Source organism: Canis lupus, chromosome 5, assembly GCF_011100685.1.
Source record: "Canis lupus familiaris isolate Mischka breed German Shepherd chromosome 5, alternate assembly UU_Cfam_GSD_1.0, whole genome shotgun sequence".
Taxonomy (NCBI): Eukaryota; Metazoa; Chordata; class Mammalia; order Carnivora; family Canidae; genus Canis; species Canis lupus.
Window position 1 is genome coordinate 10,734,261 of NC_049226.1, and position 22,565 is coordinate 10,756,825.

A 22,565-nucleotide genomic window follows, 5' to 3' on the forward strand; every position below is an offset into this window, starting at 1 on the left:
TACTGGTGCAGTTTCTGGGGAGATAATTTGGTAGCATCAATTCAATGTATACAACCTATGACCCAGCAATACTTCTTCTCCATCACAGAGTAACATTTGCACGTATGAATGAAGATGTTTATTATAGCATTGTTTGTGATAAACAAATACAAACAACATGTATTCTCCATAGGCAAATGGCTAGCCACACTATGGAATGTTATGCAAAAAGTAGAAAGAATAATGTGTATGCACTATGAACAGGTCTTCAAGGCCCAATACTAGGAGAAAATAGCAAATTGAGGAATCCAGGGCAGCCCCGGTGGCTTAGCAGTTTAGCGCAGCCTTCAGCCCAGGGCATGATTCTGGAGACCCAGGATCGAGTCCCATGTGGGGTCCCCTGCATGGAGCCTGCTTCTCCCTCTGACTGTGTGTGTGTGTGTGTGTGTGTCTCTCTCTGTGTCTCTAATAAATAAATCTTAAAAAAAAAATTGAGGAATCCAACATGAACCCACACATATATGCATATGCACACAAATAATATATGGGATCTATGAATGCATATGTATATTGTATGTGCAAGTATAGAAAAGGGCCTGGAAGGTAAATACATCAGAATAAACGTTTGGTGAGAGATGAGGAAGCCAGGAGTAGTAAAAGGTCATTAACTTTATCTGCAGTGTTTGAAATGTTTACAAAAAAACATTTATGCATCATTTATGAACTTAGCATTTAAAAATATTAAATAAAATCTATAATGAGAACATCTGGCACATAGTAGGTCTTCACCAACCATGTATTCCTGTCCCTCCACCAAAAGTAATGAATACTTCAAACACAATAGACTGGTCCCAGCAACGTGTCCCACAAAAATGAAAGGTGTAAGACATAGCTGGGGGGAGAGAAGGCCCTCCCATGGCACACGGACAGCAGTGAGTTCGGGGGCTTGAGGGACAGAGGTGGGGGGCGGGGGGGAGGGGGGGAGCAAAAAGAGAAATAGCTGATACAGGTAGAAATGTCACTGACCAAGACACAACTGAACAAATGAGATGAGAGAAGTCAGTCTTGCGGAAACACAAAGACACACTCCAAGGAAAACAGAAGAGAACAGGATACTCTAAGGGCTCTCTTACTGAGCTTCTACAACATTGCAAGAGTTCACATGCAATATACCCCTTAGCTCTCAGAGCAAGGGAATCATGACACCCGTTTTATTTATTAAAGTATTTATTTATTCATTTATTCATTCATTCATGAGAGACACGGAGCCAGGCAGAGACACAGGCAGAGGGAGAAGCAGGCTCCATGCAGGGAGCCCGATGTGGGACTCGATCCCAGGACCCCGGGATCACGCCCTGCGCCAAAGGCAGATGCTCAACTGACTGAGCCACCCAGGCGCCCTCCAACACCCATTTTAGCCGCTGGACACTGAACTTGGGAGGGGTGGAGGGGAGGAGGGGTGGAGGGGAGGAGGGGTGGAGGGGTTCGCCCGCGGCCGCACAGCCAAAGCCCAACTGCTCTCCTTGCTACCGCGCTTCACGGACAACCAAGAAAAACAAGCAGAGGTACAGATGTCAACAATCAAAGCAAAGATCCGACGCGGAGGAGCGGGCATGTAAATGCAGACACAGGAGGCCCCGAGCCGCAGGAGGGGCGGGCGGAAGCGGCCGGGCCCCAGGCTCCCCGCCCGGGTCCCCGCGGAGCTCGCAGTCCTCCACCCGCGCCGGGCGCACCGAGAGACCAAACCTCCCGGCGCCTAGAAGGGCCCCAGCGCCGCGAGGAGGCGGGGCGAAGCGCAGCTTCCGGTTCCGGGCGCAAAGGCCCCACGTGTTCCGACCCGCCAGGCCCCGCGCGGCTCGGATCCGGCGGCGCTGCTTCGGCCGGGAGTGGGTGGGGGAGAAGCCGGGGCAGGGGAGGAGCCGCCGGAGCTGTCGGAGCCGTGAGTGCTGAGGGGCTGGGCCGGGCCGGGCCGGGCCGGATCGCGCAGAGCCGGGCAGGGCGGGGAAGGGGGGGTGGAGGGGGGGAGGCTGAGACCCCGCCCCCCGGAGCCTCGGGACATCGCGCTGCCGCGGAGCAGGGGCGGCTGCGGGGTGGTGAGGGGCCCGGGGCGTGGCGGTCCCCGGGGCTGCAGCGGCCGGGGCTCGGGCCTCGGGCCTCGGGGACGCGGGGGGCGCTCGGGGCTCTCCTCGGTGCGGCCACCGCCCTCCGCCCCCTCCCGAGGCCTGCGGAGACGCCGCCGGTTCGTCCCTCCCGCGGCTGCCGCGCCTGCCGAACCCCGGCACCGAGAGGGGTGCTCTGGGCCCCTTCACCCCCCCAGCCCTTCCTCACCCCGCCTTCCAGACTGTCGAGGAGCACCCCTCTGCGCCCCGCCCCCCGGCCCCCCCGGCCCCGGCAAGCCCCATCACTTACCATCACCCCCCGCCCCCCAACACACTCCGCCGCGGTCTTACCGCCTCGGACACCGCCTGCCTGGCCTGCGGCTTCTCAGCTGCCCCCGTGACCGACCCCTCGCTTCCCCTGAGGCTACCAGCTTCTGTCTCCACTTGCAGCTCCCTCCCCCGCCCATCCCCTCAACACCCAGTTTTGGCACTTCCCCGACACCACCCGTACCCACCGCGGGAGTGCACGGGCCTCGGCGGCTCGTCTGCTTGGGACCAAAAGTTTGTTAGTTCGTATGCCACGGGTGTGCTTTCTGCCTTCTCTCGGGTGTCAGCCCGATTTTTATTTTCCTGGCCGTCGGAGAGTCTCGTGTCCCAGGCGCCGTGACCTCCGCGCTGCCTCTGCCCGGGTGCCCAGGGCTGACCACCCCGAAGGGCAGGCCCCCAGGCCTAGCCGGGGTTTGGCCGCCTGGGTCCTGGACAGCGTTGCCGCCGCATCCAGGCTCCGGCTTGGGGTGGGGGTGTGGGGGGGGGTGTTGAGGGTTAGAACTGTTGCTTGCTCTCTCCGTGCACACACGGCAGGGGACACCCAGGGACACCCAGGGCAGCCTTCCTCCTCCTCCGGAGCCACGGAAAGCTAGTAGTGGAGCTCCCCCCGCCCCCCCACTCCCCACTCCCCTTCCCTCCTCCCAGCTTCTCTTCCAAGTTGCCCCGCGGGCTTGGTCCAGAAAGCCCCTAAAGAAGGGTGGTGAGAAAGCCATCGGGAGGCATGTCGGTGGGAAGTAGGTGACCACCAAGCAGTTAGGGTTTGTGGCCCTGTGTCTTGGGTAACTTTCTGCTGATACCTTGTAGTCTAAGCGGGTGGGCAGGGTGGGAGGCAGGGAGGGAGGGGATTTTTCCTCTTAGGACCAAATACCTGGGATTCATAATCTTTCCCCCTTTCTCCTCCAGCTGTACCCCTTTTTGCACTCTTTTAAGTACTATATTGCAGTAGACAGTCATTTCAAGGGCACAGCAAGGTTTACTACACGATGTGAGGGACTCTTGGGCATTACAAACTATACAGATGAGGTAAGTTACAGGTTTACATTGTTTTCCAGTTAATTTGGCACAGGCATGAAACAACAGTCCTAGACTCTTTTGACTCTTGCAAACCCTCCTGTAAATTTGGCCAGCCCTGGAAAAGTTGGATGCTTTCTGCTTGAACCTCAGGTTTACTTCCTTTGCCTTAGGTACTGGCTCTCAAACTCGCCCGTGCATCTCGAGCACCTGAAGGGAGAGCTTGTCGAGCAGATTGCTGGGGCCATCCCCAGATTTTCTGATAATAGGCCTGGGCCCGGGCTTGAAAATTTGCACATTTCTGACAAGTCTTTAGGTGCTCGTGCTGCTGGTTTAGGTTTCTCACACAGAGAACCACTGCCTTTGGCCAATCTCCTTCACATAAACAGTGCAGTGGTTTGGGGGATCAAAAGACCTGTGTGTGCACTTCTGTGTTAGAAACTAGTAATATGATCTCGTGTGGATAATTTAACCACGTAGGTCTGAGTTCTTTCGTTTTTAAAGTTAAGAAAGTGTACTTTAAAAAGAAAAAAAAGAACCCTCCAAATGCTAGTGATCTTATGCCAAATGGAAGATGAAATATTGATGAGTTTTTCCCTGGATTTTCTTAATTCTCTCAGTAGGAGCTTCCATTTTGACCATATAGCTTATATCTGTATCTAGTTTTTTACTGCAAATTGATAGTATGCTAAAGTCCCTGCTGTTTCTTAACTGCTTTTTACATTCTTTAAGGTCTGAGCCAGGGCTTTTCTCCTTGTCTTCTCTGCCCAGCACCCTGAATTGTGTGGGATACACAATCAATACTCAGTAGATATTTGTAGAATGAGTAACCCTGTTCTCTTTTCCCTTTGAAGAAGTTCTGTGCCACATTGTCAAGCAGTGTATGGCTATGCCAACTTAATTCCCCCAGTGGATTGGGATAAATGCCAATGCCAAATTCCTAAAACTGACCCTGTGAGTGGTTTATTACCAAAGCCCTGGCACCCACTGATTTTGAATTTTAGTGCATCTGTATCCAAGTTGGAGTAAGAGAAATAGGTAAAATTCAACCCCTATTTACTGAGCACCTTTTCTATCAAGCATCTGACAAAGTTTTAGGCACTCGGAATATAACAATGTATAAAGAGATCCTTGCCATCCTGGGATGACTTCTACTATTTGGACCATGGTTTAATCTGCAGTGGAAACCTGCTACTCTTCTGATTGCTGTGGCCCAGCAGGCATGGGTCCCATCTTTTATCATCTTATCATAAGTGAGGGAGCCTCAGGCAATGCCAGAGGGAAGTCATCTAGATATACAGCAAAGAGTATTTTGACAATAGCAGTTTTATTTTTTTTTTAATTTTTAAAAAAATATTTATTTATTCATGAGAGACAGAGAGAAAGAGAGGCAGAGACACAGGCAGAGGGAGAAGCAGACTCCATGCAGGGAGCCCGACGCTGGACTCCATCCCTAGTCTCCGGGATCACGCCCTGAACCGAAGGCAGCGCTAAACCGCTGAGCCACCCGGGCTGCCCGACAATAGCAGTTTTAAAACTAAAACCATAATATAAGACTCTTGAATTGACTGTTCTGAATTACCCATATTTACTCCTCGGGCCAGGCTCTAGTTACAAGATATATTTTCCTGTTATTTGTCATTAAATAATGGTTCCTCTAACCGTCCATGTGATTGGCATTGACCGTATTTATTGTAGTAATGAATTAGGTACAGCTAGTTTAACTCTGGCTGCAACATGGAAGCTGACACCCTCATCAGGATGGGTATCAGTTTTGATGAGTGCCCTTTTCCCATGTCAGATTAATTTGTGATGTTCTGTTTTAAACCTGTAGATTGACCTGCTTTATTTAAGGCATTAACCACCTCTAGGTAACTGTTAAGGTTAGAAAGCCTAGCTTCGTGTTGGAGGTTAACCAGTATCATCTGGATGGCCAGATACTCAATTCTGGACTCTTAGAATCTGTCTTTGGCTACTAGCCCATCTAAACTCTTGAATAAATCCTTTTCACCATTATAGGCTAATACATTATGGCCCAGGTATTCAATAAAGAAGCCATACATCCTTGTTCCTGTCCAAGTCCCTCTTATCACCATTACAAAGCAAGATGGTTTCTCAAAAGATGGTCCAGCTCTCTGCCTTTAAGTGGAGAATCATTCCCATATCCAAGGTGGTACATCTTGAGGTAGAGCACAGATTGCGTGCCTCCAAAGGCAGGAACTGCCAGCAGTCCAACATGGCCTTCTGGGCCTGTGGTCCACACGTATAGAAAAGATTTTCATTAAAAATAAAGTGAATTGCTACTGTTTTTATAGCTTTATTTCACAGTATTTGTATTTATATTTACTCAGTCACGTTTTTATACCCACCTTATACCTTGGTCCTAACCACAAAGACTACAGAATTTCAGGGCAAAAGATACTCATGTCTTAGCTCCCACTGATTTCTTGTACCACCCACTGCCACTATTTATTTGGCCTCTGTTTCTTCCTATCTTCCCCTTCACTCCAACTTACTCTGTTTCTTTGAAACCCATTGTAATAAGCTTTGAGCCACTCCTCCCCTTGTCACCCAGATATTTTATGCTGAAGCTAATGAAGGAACCATGTAAATGGCAAAAATACTTTAGAGAAACAGTTTTTAAATATGGTTTGAAGCATGCTGATCATGATGTGTTAGAAGACCAAAAGTCAGTGAATGCATTCTCTTTCATTTCTCTGGCCTTCTGGGTTAAGTTTTCAAGGGATTTAGTAGCTGTACTAACTGGGCTTGCCCCAGATTGCCTCTTCCCAGGTAGAGAGAGGAGACAGCACTGTGACATTGGTAAGTAGAAGCACTGTTGGTATGGCCTTGGACAAGAGAACCTAGCTCTAAGGTTCCATCCTATCTGTATTCCAAGAGTCTTGTTTAATTTTAGCTGATAAGTCCTTCAAAGCAAGGACTCTTCTTTCACTTTAATACTTTGCTTTTGATATAACAGGAAACAGACCAAGATTTTTCCTGTGCATTTAAATTTTTTTGGAATTACAATGAAATAAAGGACTGTTTGCTTGTTTATTGTTTAAATCTTTCCTTCTTCCCAAAAGGATTTAAAGCAATTTGAAGGAAGAGAACAAAATATATTGAGCATCTACTTACTCTACCAGTCTCTAAGCTGCAGTAATTTTATACATTACTTCATTCACTCCTTAAAACAACCATGGGAGATTCGGAGTATAGCCACATTTTGAAAACGAGACCAAGACTTAGAAAGTGTCACGTAGCCAATAAATCAGGAAATGGATCCAAACCCAAGGTTCCAAAGCCCCAGACCATTATGTGGAAAGCATGGGTAAACATTTGTATACAGGATAATTAACCATAAAAGATCATTTTTCTGGTAGAAGGAATATACTAGATAATCTTTATTTTTTTAAAAGATTTTATTTATTTATTCATTAGAGACACACAGAGAGACAGAGACACAGGCAGAGGGAGAAGCAGGATCCCTGCAGGGAGCCCAGTGGAGTACTCAATCCCAGAACCCCAGGATCACAACCTGAGCCAAAGGCAGAGGCTCAACCACTGAGCTACCCAGGCGTCCCCAGATCATCTTTCGTTTTAAAGAAGAATACAGCAGGGTGCCTAGGTGGCTCAGTCAGTTAAGTGTTCGACTGTCAATTTCATCTCAGGTCATGATCTCAGGATTATGAGATGGAACACCACATTGGGCTCCATGCTGAGTGTAAAGCCTGCTTAAGAGTCTCTCTGTTCCTCCCCCGTTAGCCCTCACCATTCACTCTCTCTCCCTCTCTAAGAAAAAAATATAACATTAGAACAGGGCAGTTAACAGTTTTTATTAGGTGATTTCTATTCTAGAATAGAAGACTATTTGGAAGGTCTGATTGGCTCCAGAGTACAGACATATCCAGATTTCCAGGTTATGGGCCGGCATTAGGGTAAAAAATAGAATGGGAAACAGGAAGGGAAATAGGTATTTGCTAAATGTTATCATTTGAACCTCTCTGGTTACTACTGAAGATTATTTGCCAGTAAATAGATCACTGTCTCTCTATTGTGTAGACACTATATGACCACAAAACTTGTCGTCATTCAGGGTTCAGAAAGCTCTCTGCAAGTAATAAGACTTTAAGGTAGGGAACCAGATATCCTTTCATTGCCTGCAGTTTTCTGTTCTGTCAATGGAATGGAGTTACCGCTTTCACTGGCATGTGACACATTCAGATAAGGAGCAGAGGTAACTGGACCAAAGACTAGAGAAGGCCCTTGTCTTTTCCACATCTCCCCAGTCCTGCTTCATACATCCTAGAAACACACTCAAGAGACTAGGTCATGGAGCTCACCCAGCCCTAGGTTCATGAAGCCTATCTGTAGACCTTGTTTCAGAGCTTTCTGGAACCAAGTCCTATGCCCTTCCTGGCCTGGCTTCAGTCTCTATATAGTCCTCTTCAGTTTTTATCCGTCATTATGGAACCCTTCCAAGACAGACATTGAGGGAAGGTATTAGAATAGCTAGGGCAACAGATTGCAAGGTGAATTTACAGTGTACCATATCCCACAAACTGTAGAATAAAACGATGTCTGTTTTCTCTTTCTAATACACTTGACATTCACGCGGCACATTTTAGTTCATAAGCTCACAGAGTTCATCTAATCCTGTGAGTTAGGAGAGGGCTTTCCCCTTTACAAGGGCTCTTGTGTGTGTTATGGAAGCCTTAGAGCTGCTCCAGTTACTTAAGGATGTGGGGCTGGGACCCACATCTTTGGATACCTAATCCAGTGTTCTGTCCATGGGCACCACCTGCCTCCCATTCCTTCCCATCTCTAGCCCCACTGGGGACTCCTCTTCTGCCCTCCATCTCACTATTGCTGATCTATTTGCCATCATCTCTTCCTAAGCTGCCAAAGTAAGTCCATAACAAGCAATGGAAACCTCAATTCATGATTTCTGAAGATGATTTAGAAATGGCAGGTTCATTTTTCTTTAGAGAGCAAAGCCCCATGAGAGCAGAAATGCTTTCATGAGAGCAGAAATGCTTCTGTCAATGCAGAACTTTTATAGACTCCATAGTAGATAATCTCTGGTAGCCAGTGCTATGTGTAAACAAGGAGAGCTTCTAGTCTGCTTCCCTGGGCATGGGTTCTCAGACTTTGAAGATAATTGAGATCCCTTCATTAAGCCAAAAGACTTACTGATTCCATCTTCTCTCAGGACTCCCCCCCCCCCACCACCACCAAAAAAAAAGTCTCACTGAAGGTGGACATAAAATGTTAAAAACTACAAACCGTGTAGAAAACAGACCATCATGAGGTAGAGACAGCAGATTCAATAGGTAGGGAAATTACCAAATAAAGATCTAGAAAATTAGAGAACTCTTTAAAGCAGACTATGAAAGAATGTAGTGGATATTTGAGGGTCCTGGAAGGAAGAGAAATAAGAGCATAAATGAATGAAGAGCCATTTGAGATAGAGATGATAAGATCAATAATAGGGTCATTGAAATTACAGTCAGTTTGATGGGCAGCATCACATTAGACCCAGCTCTTAAGGGTGGATTGTTAACCTTGAATGTGCATCTTAGACTTGTAATGAAGCCCAAAAAGACAGAAAAACGAAGAATCCCTCAGGTTGAATGTAGAGAGTGCTCTAGAGAAGGCAGGACCCGGAAGAGCAGGGGTGAAACTTGAACCAAGTCATTCATTCAACATGCAAGTGCCTGTTAAAGGCTGGTGTGGTATAGGGGATGGTCCTGTTCTCAAAGGGTCCTGTTACTACCTTTCAGTGGTTCATAATGACTCAACAAGGGGAATAGCAGTAGAGATGGATGAATTTGAAAGACACTTGGAGGAATTAACAAGACCCGTGAATTTAAAAAGAAGTAGAAACAGTGGAGGGAAAGGTGGGCTCTTCCCTGATAAAAAGCAGGAAGAAAATTTTAAAGTGGAGGTTTATTATTTTAAATTCACTTAGTAGGCACTTTATTATATGTGGTGGAGATTGATCGAAAACCTAACTTGAAGCCCCTAACTTTAAGGAGTTTCTCAGGAATGAGAAACTGTGGATCTGTGGTATCACAGTATCAATACCGCAGATATTGTGAGAGAGGCGTGCCCAGGTTGCTGTAGAAGTGATTCTACGTTGATTTCTAACCATTTTATGGGTAGGGGGAATGGAATCAAAACATCTGAGAGACCTGAAGTCAGAGCTGCCTTATAAGTAAAGTTTCACCTAATGAAGGGTAAAGAATCAGAAAGAACAACATGCTGTAAAGCAAAAGGGCATAGGGCTTGTATGTTCTTCCCATGCACACACACTGTGTGTCTGTGTGTGTGTTTGTTTGAAAGGGTTGAAGAGAAGGTGAAAGGAGTAACAAGATGAAAGTCGGCCTAATATACAATACGTAAGAGTTTGCTTTTCACTTCTAAGACAAGGAGGAACGGTTGAAGATCTTAAATAGGCGAGGGACATGATTCCATTTGCCCAGAGTGCTGGTCACTCTTGTGATACTGTCATTGGTAACTTGCAGGGAACAAACCTGGAGGCAGGTAGCTCACGATTGGAGGCGGTTGGAGTAATCCCGACAAGAACTGATAAGGACCTACAGTGTAAATCATGGGAGTGAAGAAGAGGGGACATGTTAAGAAATGGAACACACCATGCGGCATTGGAGGTTGGGGGGTGTGAATGTTGCATTTAAAAGGAACAGCCTTCCTACAGGCATGGTGACGTGAAAAGACACCCCCTTTTGGTTGGAAGGTCAGCAACGTACCCCTTCTAGCTCGTTGATAACACAGCAAAGGGTGGGATATGGGGCTTGAAAAATCATCTGAGGGGCGATTGTGAAGCGGTTCATGTACCATGCCAAGGATTTTATAGCTGATCTTATTACTAACAGAGTATTTTTAAATGTTGAATGGTGCAGTTGTGACTGTAATTTAGATAATATTTAACATTGGGTTGCCATTGCTCTTCTAAGCACAGTACTGATAGTGACATGTTTAATCCTCATAGTCATGCTATTACATGGATACTGTTCTTACCTCCAAGCCATAAATGGGCAAACAGGCAAGGGGGCATAGAAATTTAACTATGGCTTCACATCTATGAAATAGCACAGCCCAAAATTAAACCCTGGCAGTCTGACACCAGGACACTCACTCCTGCCTTACACAGCCTGGCTGCTTCTCATCACACACATCAGAAACACACCTAGCATTTCTAAAGACACAGTTGCCTCCGTTGACCAAATCCCAAGGATCCAGAAAAGTGTTGAATGATAGTTATTTTGCAAAAACCCCACCATAATTATGCTGCCTTTCACTCATGGTTGAGTCCTGCAGGGACCCCAGTTAGGAAGTTATGGCAGTAGCCCAGGCAAGAGCTGAGGGCCCAAACTAAAGCAGTCTGTGGCAAAGGAGGAGGAAACAGATTTAGAGGCTTAAGAGGTAGAATTGGTTTAATGAGCTGTAAGCAATGGGGAAGAATCAGTCCAAAGATTACAGAGTTGAGTGTTTACTTAGCAAATGATCTCAGCCAAGACAGGATCCCAGGAAGAGGGGTGGATTTGTGAGTCAGCATCCTGAATTCAATTTTGAACACTTGGGTTTGAAGATCTGGAGGTCTTCCCTTTAAGATGTCTTAATGAGCAGGAGATTGCTTTTGGGGGCGCCTGTGTACCAGCAACTGTGTAAGGGGCTTTCCTCACTCTTACCTCGTACAAGCTCCCCCTCAAATCTCTGAGAGTTCCCATTTTACAGAAGAGTTAAATTGAGTGTGGTTCAATTTGAAATGAACTTTCATAAAGGCTTCCCCATCTGTTTCAGCCTGACTGATGTGTGTCTTCTCAGAACACACATCCTGCTGTGTATGTAAACACGTGTGTGACACAGATGGTGGTCAGTACCACGTGTTCCAGCAGGCGATGAGTGGTGTCCTTTGTCCTCGCCATTTTCCTTGCAGATTGACAGTGTTCATAAAGTAGAGATGCAGTTTATTTCTGTTTCTCTAGGGGGTATGAACCCAGCCTAGGAAACCTCATCCAGGATGAGGCCTAGATCATCATATTTCAACCAAATTTATTTATAGCTGATGGTTGCGGAGATCAGGAGCAGGGGATTTAATAATGTGAGGAAGTGTTACGTGTATGGGGTTAGGAGGACTCAGAACTGTCATCCCTGTGCATAACCTCCTGCTTATACTGTTGTTTGTCTCTACTTCTCTGCCCCAGGTCCCTTGGGAGAAACTCCTTGAGGTGCCCAGGCTGAGACTGGGGGGTAATGACAGTGTGAGTTCTAGATGGTGTGAGACCCCTCCCCCCGCCCAGAGCCAAACAATGGCTACAGCCTTGGAACCAGAGGACCAGGATCTTTGGGAAGAAGAGGGAATTCTGATGGTGAAATTGGAAGATGATTTCACCTGTAGGCCAGAGTCTGTCTTACAGAGAGATGACCCTGTGCTTGAGACCTCACACCAGAACTTCCGGCGTTTTCGCTACCAGGAAGCATCAAGCCCCCGAGAAGCTCTCATTCGACTGCGAGAACTTTGTCATCAGTGGCTGAGGCCAGAAAGACGGACAAAGGAGCAGATCCTAGAGCTGCTTGTGCTGGAACAATTCCTTACTGTCTTGCCTGGAGAACTGCAGAGCTGGGTGCGGGGCCAACGGCCAGAGAGTGGCGAGGAGGCAGTGACGCTGGTGGAGGGTTTGCAGAAACAACCCAGGAGACCAAGGCGGTGGGTGAGGAGGGGGAGTCCTGATCTGTGTGACGTGGAGGGGGACTATTTGCTGGAAGGATGGATTTGGGGGTAGAGCATACAGAGTCCCCATCATTTACCCTTTAAAACTAAGTGGCTCTGCTCTTGGGTTGCCCCTAGATCCATTAGGGGCAGGGATGTGTGTGTGTGTGTGTCTGTGTGTGTGAGTGAGTGAGTGTGACTTTCTGGTTTTTTAAACACCTGCCAAGGACCATCTTAGGGCCCTTAGCACTCTAGGGTCATATGGCTTTGGTTTTCCTTTCTTTGGCTATCGAACCTCCAGTTCCTGGGGAGGCCAATTTTGTGACTTCCTCAAAGGTTCTAGACTCTTGGGCACAAATCCCCCTCCCAGGACAATATGACAGGGAAGCAAACCACAAGGAGAGCTACAGGTGGGAGAGGTGGACATGGGAGGGACCGGTATCTCAGAGCCATGGGTGATAGGAGTAGGCTGAGGGGAGTGAGGAAGCCGTGAAGCATCTAAACGTCCCTGCCTTGTCCTAATGAGGATAACCATCAACAATTCTTGCATGCCTCCATGGAACCAGAGACTCCCATCCTCTCCTGGGATCCTCTGAGAGTGTTTCTGTTGGTAGCTTTCCCTAAAATAAGCCCTGTTGTCAACTGAGACTTTCCTCTTGACTCCATGCTGACTGGAAATTGGAATTATTCCCAGGTGACTGTCCATGTTCATGGCCAGGAGGTCCTGTCGGAGGAGACCATACATCCAGGAGCAGACCCCGAGTCACCTTGCGAGCTGCAGAACCCTGTGCATACCTTGCCTCCTGAGGCGTCCCGTGAGGAGACCATCCAGAGCCCAGATCTGAGGCCACCAGAAGAGCAGAGCCTATGCCATGAATTGGAGTTCCAGCCCCTGCGGGAGAGCGGTGGGAAGCCTCAACAGAAAGGGGGCAAAGTGGCAGGCAGAGTGTGGGAATGGGGATGTTTCCCGCCTATGAAGGAGGCTAGGTGGAGCAGAGTGGGAATAAATCATAGAATTCAGGGTGTTGAGACAATAGTAGCTAGAGTTCCCCCAGAAACTGGGCCAAGGTCAAGGAGCCAACCAATCCTTGGGTGTCCTCTTGGCATTTCAGTAGAGTTCCAGATGGTGACATTGGGATGACTTGAGCTGCCCTTAGACCAGTTTCTTGATTCCTACCAAAGAGGATGGGAGCTGTTTGCCAGTTACAGGGGTGCGCTGCACATCACTCATCTCTGCCGCCTTTTCTTCGTAGAGGTTCCAGTGTCCCAGGACCCAGACCTTCCTGAAGAGAGGAATGCCGGAAACCCAGAGATGGTTGCCCTTCTTACAGCTCTTTCACAGGTGTGCTCTAGTTTCTGTCCATGTCTGTGCCACAGAGAATTCGAAGAACCACCAGGCATTAGCTGTACACTGAACAGGTCGGATAGGACACATATTTCTACTCTGCTTTTGCCAACTTAGGTTCTCAGTTCTAGACGTGTCTGCATCCAATGGGAGGAATTACAACAGTCTCAGTTGGATCTGCAGGCTCCGGAGCCTCTATTTGCACCAGAGAAGGAAAATGAACAAAATGGGATTCTTTTATTTATATGTTTATTTTTATTTATTCATGAGAGAGACAGAGGCAGAGACATAAGCAGAAGGAGAAGCAGGCTCCCTGCGGGGAGCCCGATGTGGCACTCGATTTCAGGGACCAGGGATCACGACCTGAGCCAAAGGCAGACGCTCAACTGCTGAGCCACGCAGTTGCCCAAAGGGGTTCTTCTACGGGGTTCTTCTACGACACTGCACTACAACCCAGAAGTTGCCGAATGAGGGCTTGTTTTTGTTTTATGGTAGTGAACTTGATAGTCATTTGTAAGAATGGCTGTCTGCTGCAGAAATGACTTCTGGAACTGTGTGGTGTCCACTGGCAGGGACTGCACTCAGGCCTTGCCACGTAGGAAGCTCTCACCATGGTCAGGGCCCCAACACTAAACTGAGACTGGAGAGGAAAGGAATAGAACACATCTGTGGTTTTGGGTTATAGTCTCGCTATGGCAGAAGGGCCTGTGTGTGCTGTGCCGACCGTGTAGGTGACGGGGGTGGCTGGAGGTCAGTTAGGGAGAGCTCTCCAGAAAAGGTGAATTTTTGCACAAATGTAGGTGGCATCAAAGCATCAAATAGGGAGTTAATGAGGACTTTTAAGACTTTTCTTATATATTTTAACCAATATGCTCAAGAAGAAGAGCAGAGGCTGGCCCTGAGAGAAAGCAGTGGAACTGAGAGGTCCAGAGGAGGAAGTTGGAAATGGAAAAGTAGGAAGTCGGGGAGCAGTAGCCAAGGGTGCAGCAGGTTTCCCAAAAGGCCCCCAGGGTCCTGTGTGTGCTCCTTTTGTCTTCTGGAGTAACCTTCATTCCATGAATGAACTAGGAGCTTCAGGAAGCATCCTGTTACAACTGAAGTCTGTGTCGTTTCAGGGATTGGTAACTTTCAAGGACGTGGCTGTGTGCTTCTCCCAGGACCAGTGGAGCGATCTGGATCCAGCACAGAAAGAGTTCTATGGAGAATATGTCTTGGAAGAAGACTGTGGAATTGTGGTCTCTTTGTGTAAGGAATTTCAAGTGTTTCTAGAGTGTTCTGAGCCCAGAGGTCTTTCTCCTATTGGAAATTGTGGGAGTCTTAGACCTTAGACTGTATGCACCACGCTTCTCTTATGCCTGCCCCACCAGTGAGATTGAAGGATTAGCTAAGGAAGACAATATCTTTCCAAGTTAAAGGGAAGAGATGCCTAGAAAGTGGTTGGAAACTTCTAATAAAGTGAAGTTATGTTACAGCTTTAGTGTATTTGAGGTAGCATGTGAGTTTTGAAACAAGCAATAGAGGTTGAGAGGTTGAGGATGATCTGCTTGCTTGAATATGGGAAAAGAGGGAGTATTAGCAGTCCTTGATTATTGAGTTGCAGACGAAGGGCAAGAAATATGCAGGATTTGGTGAGAGGTGCTCAAGCTAAAAAGACCAGATTTGATCCACTGACCAGGCTGTCCATTTGTTCTATACAGTCTACCCGACAGCAAAGATCTGCTCTTAACTCAGGGAATTGCTGAACCAATCATAATGTCCCGCTTTCCCTCTCTTGAGCAGCATTTCCAATCCCCAGACTAGATGAGATCTCCCACGTTAGAGAGGAAGAGCCTTTGGTCCCAGATATCCCAGAGCCTCAAGAGCCTCAAGAGCCCGAAATCCTGAGTTTTACCTACACAGGTGAGGAATACAAAAGGCATCTTCCCCCGCAGAGCTGGCACTTCCCCTCTCCCTCTGGGGTGCCCCTCTTCATCGGTTCTTCTAACCTGTTGGCCATTACCCCTGTCTCCCTCTGAATGCCAGATTCTTCTGTCCTCATCCTCCTCTTTACCCTCCCATCGTTCTTGTGAGGGACATGTCATGCAAAATGGTGAGAGAAGATAAACGGGAACTTGGGAACGCAGCTGTAGTCATCTACTAAGCAGGTCACCTAAACTCTTGGTCCTCAGTGTCCACATTTGTGAAATGAGGATAACAGTCCTTGTCCACCCTGAGGCTTGTCAACAGCATGAGATAACATATAAGAAAGTGCCTGGCACATAATAGAATTCAGTTGACTGGTTATTTCCTTCTTTCCCAGCCTCTACAGTTATGAAACATGGGCTTCTCTCTATGTGGTCTTGCCTTTCCAAGACTGTTTAAAAATCCCACCGTTGTGTGGAAGGCATCATCATCTCTATAATTTCTCCTGTTCTCTCATCCTCTCTATAGGAGATAGGAGTGAAGATGAAGAAGAATATCTTGAGCAGGAGGATCTAAGTTTGGAGGATCTACACAGATCAATTTTGGGAGATCCAGAAATTCACCAGACTCCAGACTGGGAAATAGTCTTTGAGGATGATCCAAATAGACTTAACGAAAGAAGATTTGGTACCAATATTTCTCAAGTTAATAGTTTATCTAATCTTCAAGAAACCATGCCTATCCACCCCCTGTTAGGGAGACACCATGACTGTCCTGTATGTGGGAAAAGTTTCACTTGTAACTCACACCTTGTTAGACACCTGAGAACTCACACAGGAGAGAAACCCTATAAATGTATGGAGTGTGGAAAAAGTTACACGCGGAGCTCACATCTTGCCAGGCACCAGAAGGTTCACAAAATGAGCACTCCTTATAAATTTCCCCTAAACCGGAAGAATTTGGACAAGACCTCCCCTCTGGCTCAGGCTGAGAGAACTCCACCGGTTGAGAAACCCTATAGATGTGACGATTGTGGAAAAAACTTCCGCTGGACCTCAGACCTTGTCCGGCATCAGAGGACACACACAGGAGAAAAACCCTTCTTCTGTACTATTTGTGGCAAAAGCTTCAGCCAGAAATCTGTGCTGACAACACACCAAAGAATCCACCTTGGAGGCAAACCCTACCTGTGTGGAGAGTGTGGAGAGGACTTCAGTGACCACAGGCGTTACCTGGCACACCGGAAGACACACGCGGCTGAGGAGCTATATCTCTGTAGTGAGTGCGGGCGTTGCTTCAACCACAGTGCCGCGTTTGCCAAGCACCTAAGAGGACACGCCTCAGTGAGGCCCTGCCGGTGCAATGAATGTGGGAAAAGTTTCAGTCGGAGGGACCACCTTGTCAGGCATCAAAGAACCCACACTGGCGAGAAACCATTCACATGCCCTACCTGTGGAAAAAGTTTCAGCAGGGGCTATCACTTAATCAGGCATCAGAGGACCCATTCAGAAAAGACCTCCTAGCTAGGTCCCCATGTTCTGCATTCAGCCCTCACAGGGAAGGCGAGGAGTAGCCCTCTTGTCAGCTCGGGAAGACCTTTTCCGGGGAGTCTCCCTGACTTGCCCAGATCTACATCACCTCTTCCCACAGCTAAATAAAATCCCCCAGGCAGAACCTCTCAGCCTACTACACCTCAAGGAGATTTTTTTTTTTTTCCCCTAAAGTACAACCTGGGTGGAGGCTCTTCCTTGACTGGAGTGCTCCTGCCTCTAACTCATGGGTATGAAGTAGGAGATTTAAAAGACTTCCGAGGTTGTGGTTATTATATTTTCCCCAAAGTAGGCTGTTGCATATCCTAAAGACTGCTCCACAGCCTCAAGTATAAAGTCGCCCAGGGACAGCCCTTTAGGTTTGGTAAGGGACCGGCTTCTAGGATCCTGTCCTTACTGGGCTCAAATCTTAAAGCACACAGCCCTGAACTCCAGGCAGGAGATTTGTACCTGATGGCTCTGCCACACACTCAACGGGATAACTCTACAAATCTCTCTCACTGGTCCACTTCTTCACCATGCACTTTCCTTCAGTCCTGGGGAGAGATGGGAGAAGTGTCTGATGGGGGGAAAACCTCGAGGCTGTTTCATATGGACCTTGTCAGGCTGCTCCCTTCCCCATTGCCAAAATACCAGGTGCCAGGCCCTGCTAGGAAGGAGGACCTAGTCAGAAGCTCCTCTTCATGCAGGGTGTTTTCCTATTAGAATATCATGCCCACCCTTCCTACTGTTCTACCGCCTCTTGGTTTTGCCCCCAGCACTTCTACTACAAGTGAGGTGTAACAGCTGGGTGCTGGGGGATTCAGTAAAGCATAATGAAATCATAAAATATCTACATTCCCACATGTGTACAAGCCTGCCCGTCCTGCCCTCTTCGCGTGGGTTTGTGAAGGGATTTGGAACAGTGTCAGCTCATGTAGGTACTAAAATAATTACAGAATCATGAATGACCGGGTCACTTCATTTACATGAAGAAACCAAGAAGACCTGAGACCAAATTATGGAAAAAAAATTTTTTTAAGCTATTGCTGCTGGCTAAGGCCATCAAGACTATACTGACACCCAGCCCCGATCATCCCTGCCTTGGTCCTCTGATATCAGGGAAAATTATGAACCCCAGCACTGGGACCCTGAAGAATTTACCAGGAGTAAATGGCTTTCATGTATTTGCGTTGTTTGCTTTTTCTTATGTGATTTCATTTTTATGTAATTAAGAACTAAATAGTAGTATCTCATGGCCTGATAGTAGGATCTCTGTTGCCTGATAAAGGTTCCTTGGAGATGAGGCTGAATAATTAAGAACCTCACCTGCTCTGCTTGTGGGAGTGGCAAGGACTGGATGAGCATCCTCCATAAATGGAGCACAGGGTATGGGATTAAAGCATGAGAAGGGAGATTGTCTTCTGTGCCTGGTTTCTTCAGCTGTTTCTCAATCCATTATGTGCCAGTGTGTACAGAGAAAATGGGTAGGATAACAAGACCCCAACCCTAACAGCTCCACGAGGCAATTCTCCACGATACTCCAGTTGGCCAGATTAGCTTTAATACTAGTCAGCCATTGTCCTGGAAATAGACACAGAATAAATGAAAATAACACCAGCAGCCACATTCCCTGGTTTCTAGAACTTTTACATCTTATCTGTTCACTTTCCAAGGTTTCAGGTTCCGGATGGTTCTAAACATCATACATACAAAGAGACCAGGGAGTACAGAGTAGTTTTCCATGAGGATGGGGGAGGCATGGCATGGCCAGCAGAGCCAAAGGTGGAATCATGGCATGACGAGGTAAGATCTGTGCCTGTGGTTTGCAGAAGACCCTCCTAATGTGCAGACATTTCTGAAGTCTAGATCCAAGATCCAAGGTCTGAGCACAATTCATGCTGGGTGTGAAAGATAGCCTCAAGAGATCATTTTTCTTGTACCAGTTATAGGAGCTGATAACATTCTGGAGGTAAAAGAACAGTGACTATTCTAAGATTTTATTTATTTATGAGACACACAGGCAGAGGAAGAAGCAGGCTCTCTGCAGGGAGCCTGATGCAGAACTCAATCCCAGGACCTAGCATCAGCCTGAGCCAAAGGTAGACTCAACCACTGAGCCACCCAGGTGCCCCAAACAGTGACTTTATTCACTGATTTACCTGTGTTACTGCAATAAGTGAGAGACTGTAAAGAGCATTCTATGTGAGGGAAAGTTTGAGAGACTGGTCCAATTTGTTGGAAAGTCACAGTTGTTATATTGCTAGTTCCTCTACAAAGTGTCATATGCTGACACTAAATCCCTGCTTCCTTGTAAAATGCCATATTTTCTGAGGCTCATGGAGGGGCATGCTGTCTCCTAAACCTGAGCATGAGCCAAACCGCAGATTGCAGCAGAAGGGCCCATGCAAGAACCTGCAGGGAGCAAGAGGGTTGAAGAGCTGAAGAGGCACAAGTGCTGGTCCACCCATTACCCTTAAGGGATCCCCACTAGAATTTTGTAACCGTTGAATACTCATGTTCTCGAGTACCATACTAAAAGTTTCTGGAGAATAAAGAGGCAGGATTTTAAAGATAATATTTGGAGGAAGCAATAAAGTAATCAACAACTCAAGAAAATTGATGAGTGCTGGAAATGATGAAATCACATGCTAATAAAGTTATGAAATCAAAATGGTAATATTTGAGCTTTTGGCCATTAGTTTAGGAATAACCAAGGAATATTCAGCCTCTTCTCCATCCCACATAACCCAAGAGAAAGAAATAAGTGGAAAAAAGTCAAGGCAAAATATATTTTTATTATCTGGAATTTAGGCCTCAAAGTCTAGAGCAGAATTTAGTGAACTCCAATCAACGCCCATGAAGAGTTTTATTTAGTGGATTAACATCAAAGTGCTAGAACCAAAGCAAGCTAAAAAATGCCTCTTTCTCCAGAGCCACCTCAACCGAAGGATCTAATAAAACATGCCTTCTTTACAGTGAGCAGCAAAATGGTGAACAAGAAAATGCCGCCACTGAGTTCTGCAAAGTTGGCAGAAACCATTTGCTCCAATCTTCTCATCTCAGACCATCAACCTCCAGATGGCCTATTTGCATGAGGAAAATAAGCTAATGTGCACACCTTCCTAAGCCATTTTGATTTCACCAAGCTCCCAGGAAGGACAGCAACCCAGATGAGAGTTAATCTGACCCTATGATGGTTTTATAGAATAAAGGCTGTACTGAGAAATAGTGAATTATTATGTGCTGTGCACATTAATAATGTAGTTTTCCATAGTGGTATTTTTTAGTTAGTTTTACCTTTAACATCTCCCTTGGCTGACCAAAGTATTTTGTCCAGCCACAATAACTTCTCCTGACAGAAATACACATATAATTTTTTTTCTGTCTCCTTAAATTTCTAGTGATGTTAGCCACCTGAGCTGTTAATATGATTTGTGGGAGAGGAACAGACTAAAAGCTGAAAAATGGGTGCCCTACCTATGTACTCATTAATCTTTGTTTTGGCAGAATTAAATATTCCCAAACTTGAGCATGTCTCCTTGTAGGTGGAATAATGGGATTCCTTCTTGAGGAAGCCATGAGAAGCAGGCAAGGAGTTTTGATCTCTCTTTAGATATCAATTGTTGTAAATTATCCTAATAACAAGAAGAAACAGAATTCTTGTCAGGGCAGCAAAAGTAAGGATATCCTATAATGAACAGTTCCTGTTCTAACTATATGTGTATGCTCATGAAAGTTTCTGATAAAAAGGAAGAAGAAGGGATGCAATATGATTTTTTTTAAAGAGCATAGACTTGGGGATCCTTGGGTGGCTCAGCGGTTTAGCGCCTGCCTTTGGCCCAGGGCGTGATCCTGGGGTCCCGGGATCGAGTCCCACGTCAGGCTCCCAGCATGGAGCCTACTTCTTCCTCCTCCTGTGTCTCTGCCTCTCTCTCTCTCTCTCTGTCTATCATAAATAAATAAATAAATAAATAAATAAATAAATAAATAAATAATCTTTAAAAAAATGCATAGACTAGACTATTTGGTAATCTGTAAGGATTGGGGCTCTAAAGTGAAAACTGGGTGCTAAAAAACAGAACTTATATAAAGACTTCCAGAAGCAGAAGTAATAGGTAGCCAGAGCAAGAAGACCCAATCCTCTGTAAAGGTGTATGAAAAAAAAAAAAAAAACAATCTTTAAATACAGTATAAATCTCAGTAATGATCCGTGCAGAATATGACAAGGCTTCAAAAGACCATTTGTACAGGAAGATAACTGAAACTATAAATTTCCAGGATTTCCTGTAAGACTACTGCTCTGTGCTCTTTTATCTGTGGTTCCTCCATTAGTGGTACATCTTATGATCCCTTGGAAGAGTCCAAGAGACTATCAAGGGATGATCTCAGGAAGAGGACTACAGCAACTGTTTGGTGCTTTGGTTCATCTGCTGAATCTCTGCAAAAGGTCTACTGAGAAGAAATTTAAGGCTGAAGAGCTGGGGAGCAGTTGGAAATAAGAACCCAAACAGTGATGAGTTAACTGTGAGCCAGGAAACATCAATACAACAGTGGGAAACTGGATCCAGAAACAAAGGGAAAAAAATCTGTGCTTCTTCACCTCTGAGGAGGTATTCTGAAAGGCCCTCTTCTATGATGAAACTATATTTTGTATAAACTACTAAAGTAGAGAACAGAAATAACATGTAAATTGGGGTAGGGTTGCCAGAATTTTAGTGTGTTAGCATTCGTGAATTGTTCAGAACAAAAGCTTTAAGATATTGATTAACTTTGGATATTAAATATGCACTATTATTACATTAAATTATTAAATTAAGTATGCACTGTGCAGTATCAAGGATACTTATTACAAGAAATGGAGTAATATTCTAAATAGTGGAGGGAAAATTGGAAATAATTTAAAGACAAAAGCAGGAAAGTGACTCATATTGTCCAAAGAAAGGCAAAAAATAAACATCTAACACTAAGAAATATTGAACTAACAGTTGCAGAAAGCCCAAATATGTGAAGAAAACAGACAAAATATTGATTAAATAAAAGAGATTATTAAGGTGGGCTCAAAAGTCAATTAGAGCAATAGGCTATATATCAGAGATACACAAAAATATAAGAATAATGAACAGTTGGGGCACCTGCATGGCTCACTTGGTTAGGCATCTGCCTTTGGCTCAGGTCATGATCCCAGAGTCCCAAGATCAAGGCCTGTGTCAGCCCACTCTACTGAGTGGGCTCAGTAGAGTCTGCTTCTCCCTCTGGCGCTTCCCCTGCTTGTGCTCTCTCTCTCACTCTCCAGGAAGGAAGGAAGGAAGGAAGGAAGGAAGGAAGGGAGGGAGGGAGGGAGGGATAGGGAGGGAGTGTGGGAAGGGAATATCCTTGCTTCATTCCTACTTCCTTCTTCATGATAGGGCGTTTCTTTTCAAGAAAGAAAAGAAAGAAAGAAAGAAAGAAAGAAAGAAAGAAAGAAAGAAAGAAAGAAAAGAAAGAAAAGAAAGTTTAAAAGTAGAGCAATGGAAAGAATATACCAGGCAAATACTAATCTAAAGAAGCTAAGGGTATTATTTTAATAGTGACAAAAGATTTTTTATTCAAAAAGTATAATGAGAAGTAAGGCATCTACATAGTTAAAAGTTTAATCC

At 46.0% G+C, this 22,565-nt stretch overlaps 1 protein-coding gene across 4 annotated transcripts; it reads left to right on the forward strand.

Moving 5' to 3' along the window:
• The first annotated feature begins 1,790 nt into the window (after positions 1–1,790).
• Positions 1,791–18,341, forward strand: ZNF202 (zinc finger protein 202). Of its 4 annotated transcripts, XM_038535835.1 has the most exons (9): positions 1,791–1,918; positions 3,309–3,428; positions 9,944–10,173; positions 11,645–12,151; positions 12,845–13,055; positions 13,404–13,492; positions 14,611–14,740; positions 15,275–15,394; positions 15,926–18,341. In XM_038535835.1, exons 4-9 carry the CDS (start codon positions 11,750–11,752, stop codon positions 16,918–16,920), a joined length of 1,947 nt encoding a protein of 648 aa, XP_038391763.1. In that variant the 5' UTR covers positions 1,791–1,918; positions 3,309–3,428; positions 9,944–10,173; positions 11,645–11,749; the 3' UTR covers positions 16,921–18,341. The 4 variants fall into 4 exon arrangements, with proteins under 4 accessions (XP_038391763.1, XP_038391765.1, XP_038391761.1 ...); XM_038535837.1 differs by lacking the exon at positions 9,944–10,173 and having other exon boundaries at positions 1,792–1,918; XM_038535836.1 differs by lacking the exon at positions 3,309–3,428 and having other exon boundaries at positions 1,814–1,918.
• The last annotated feature ends 4,224 nt before the right edge of the window (positions 18,342–22,565 follow it).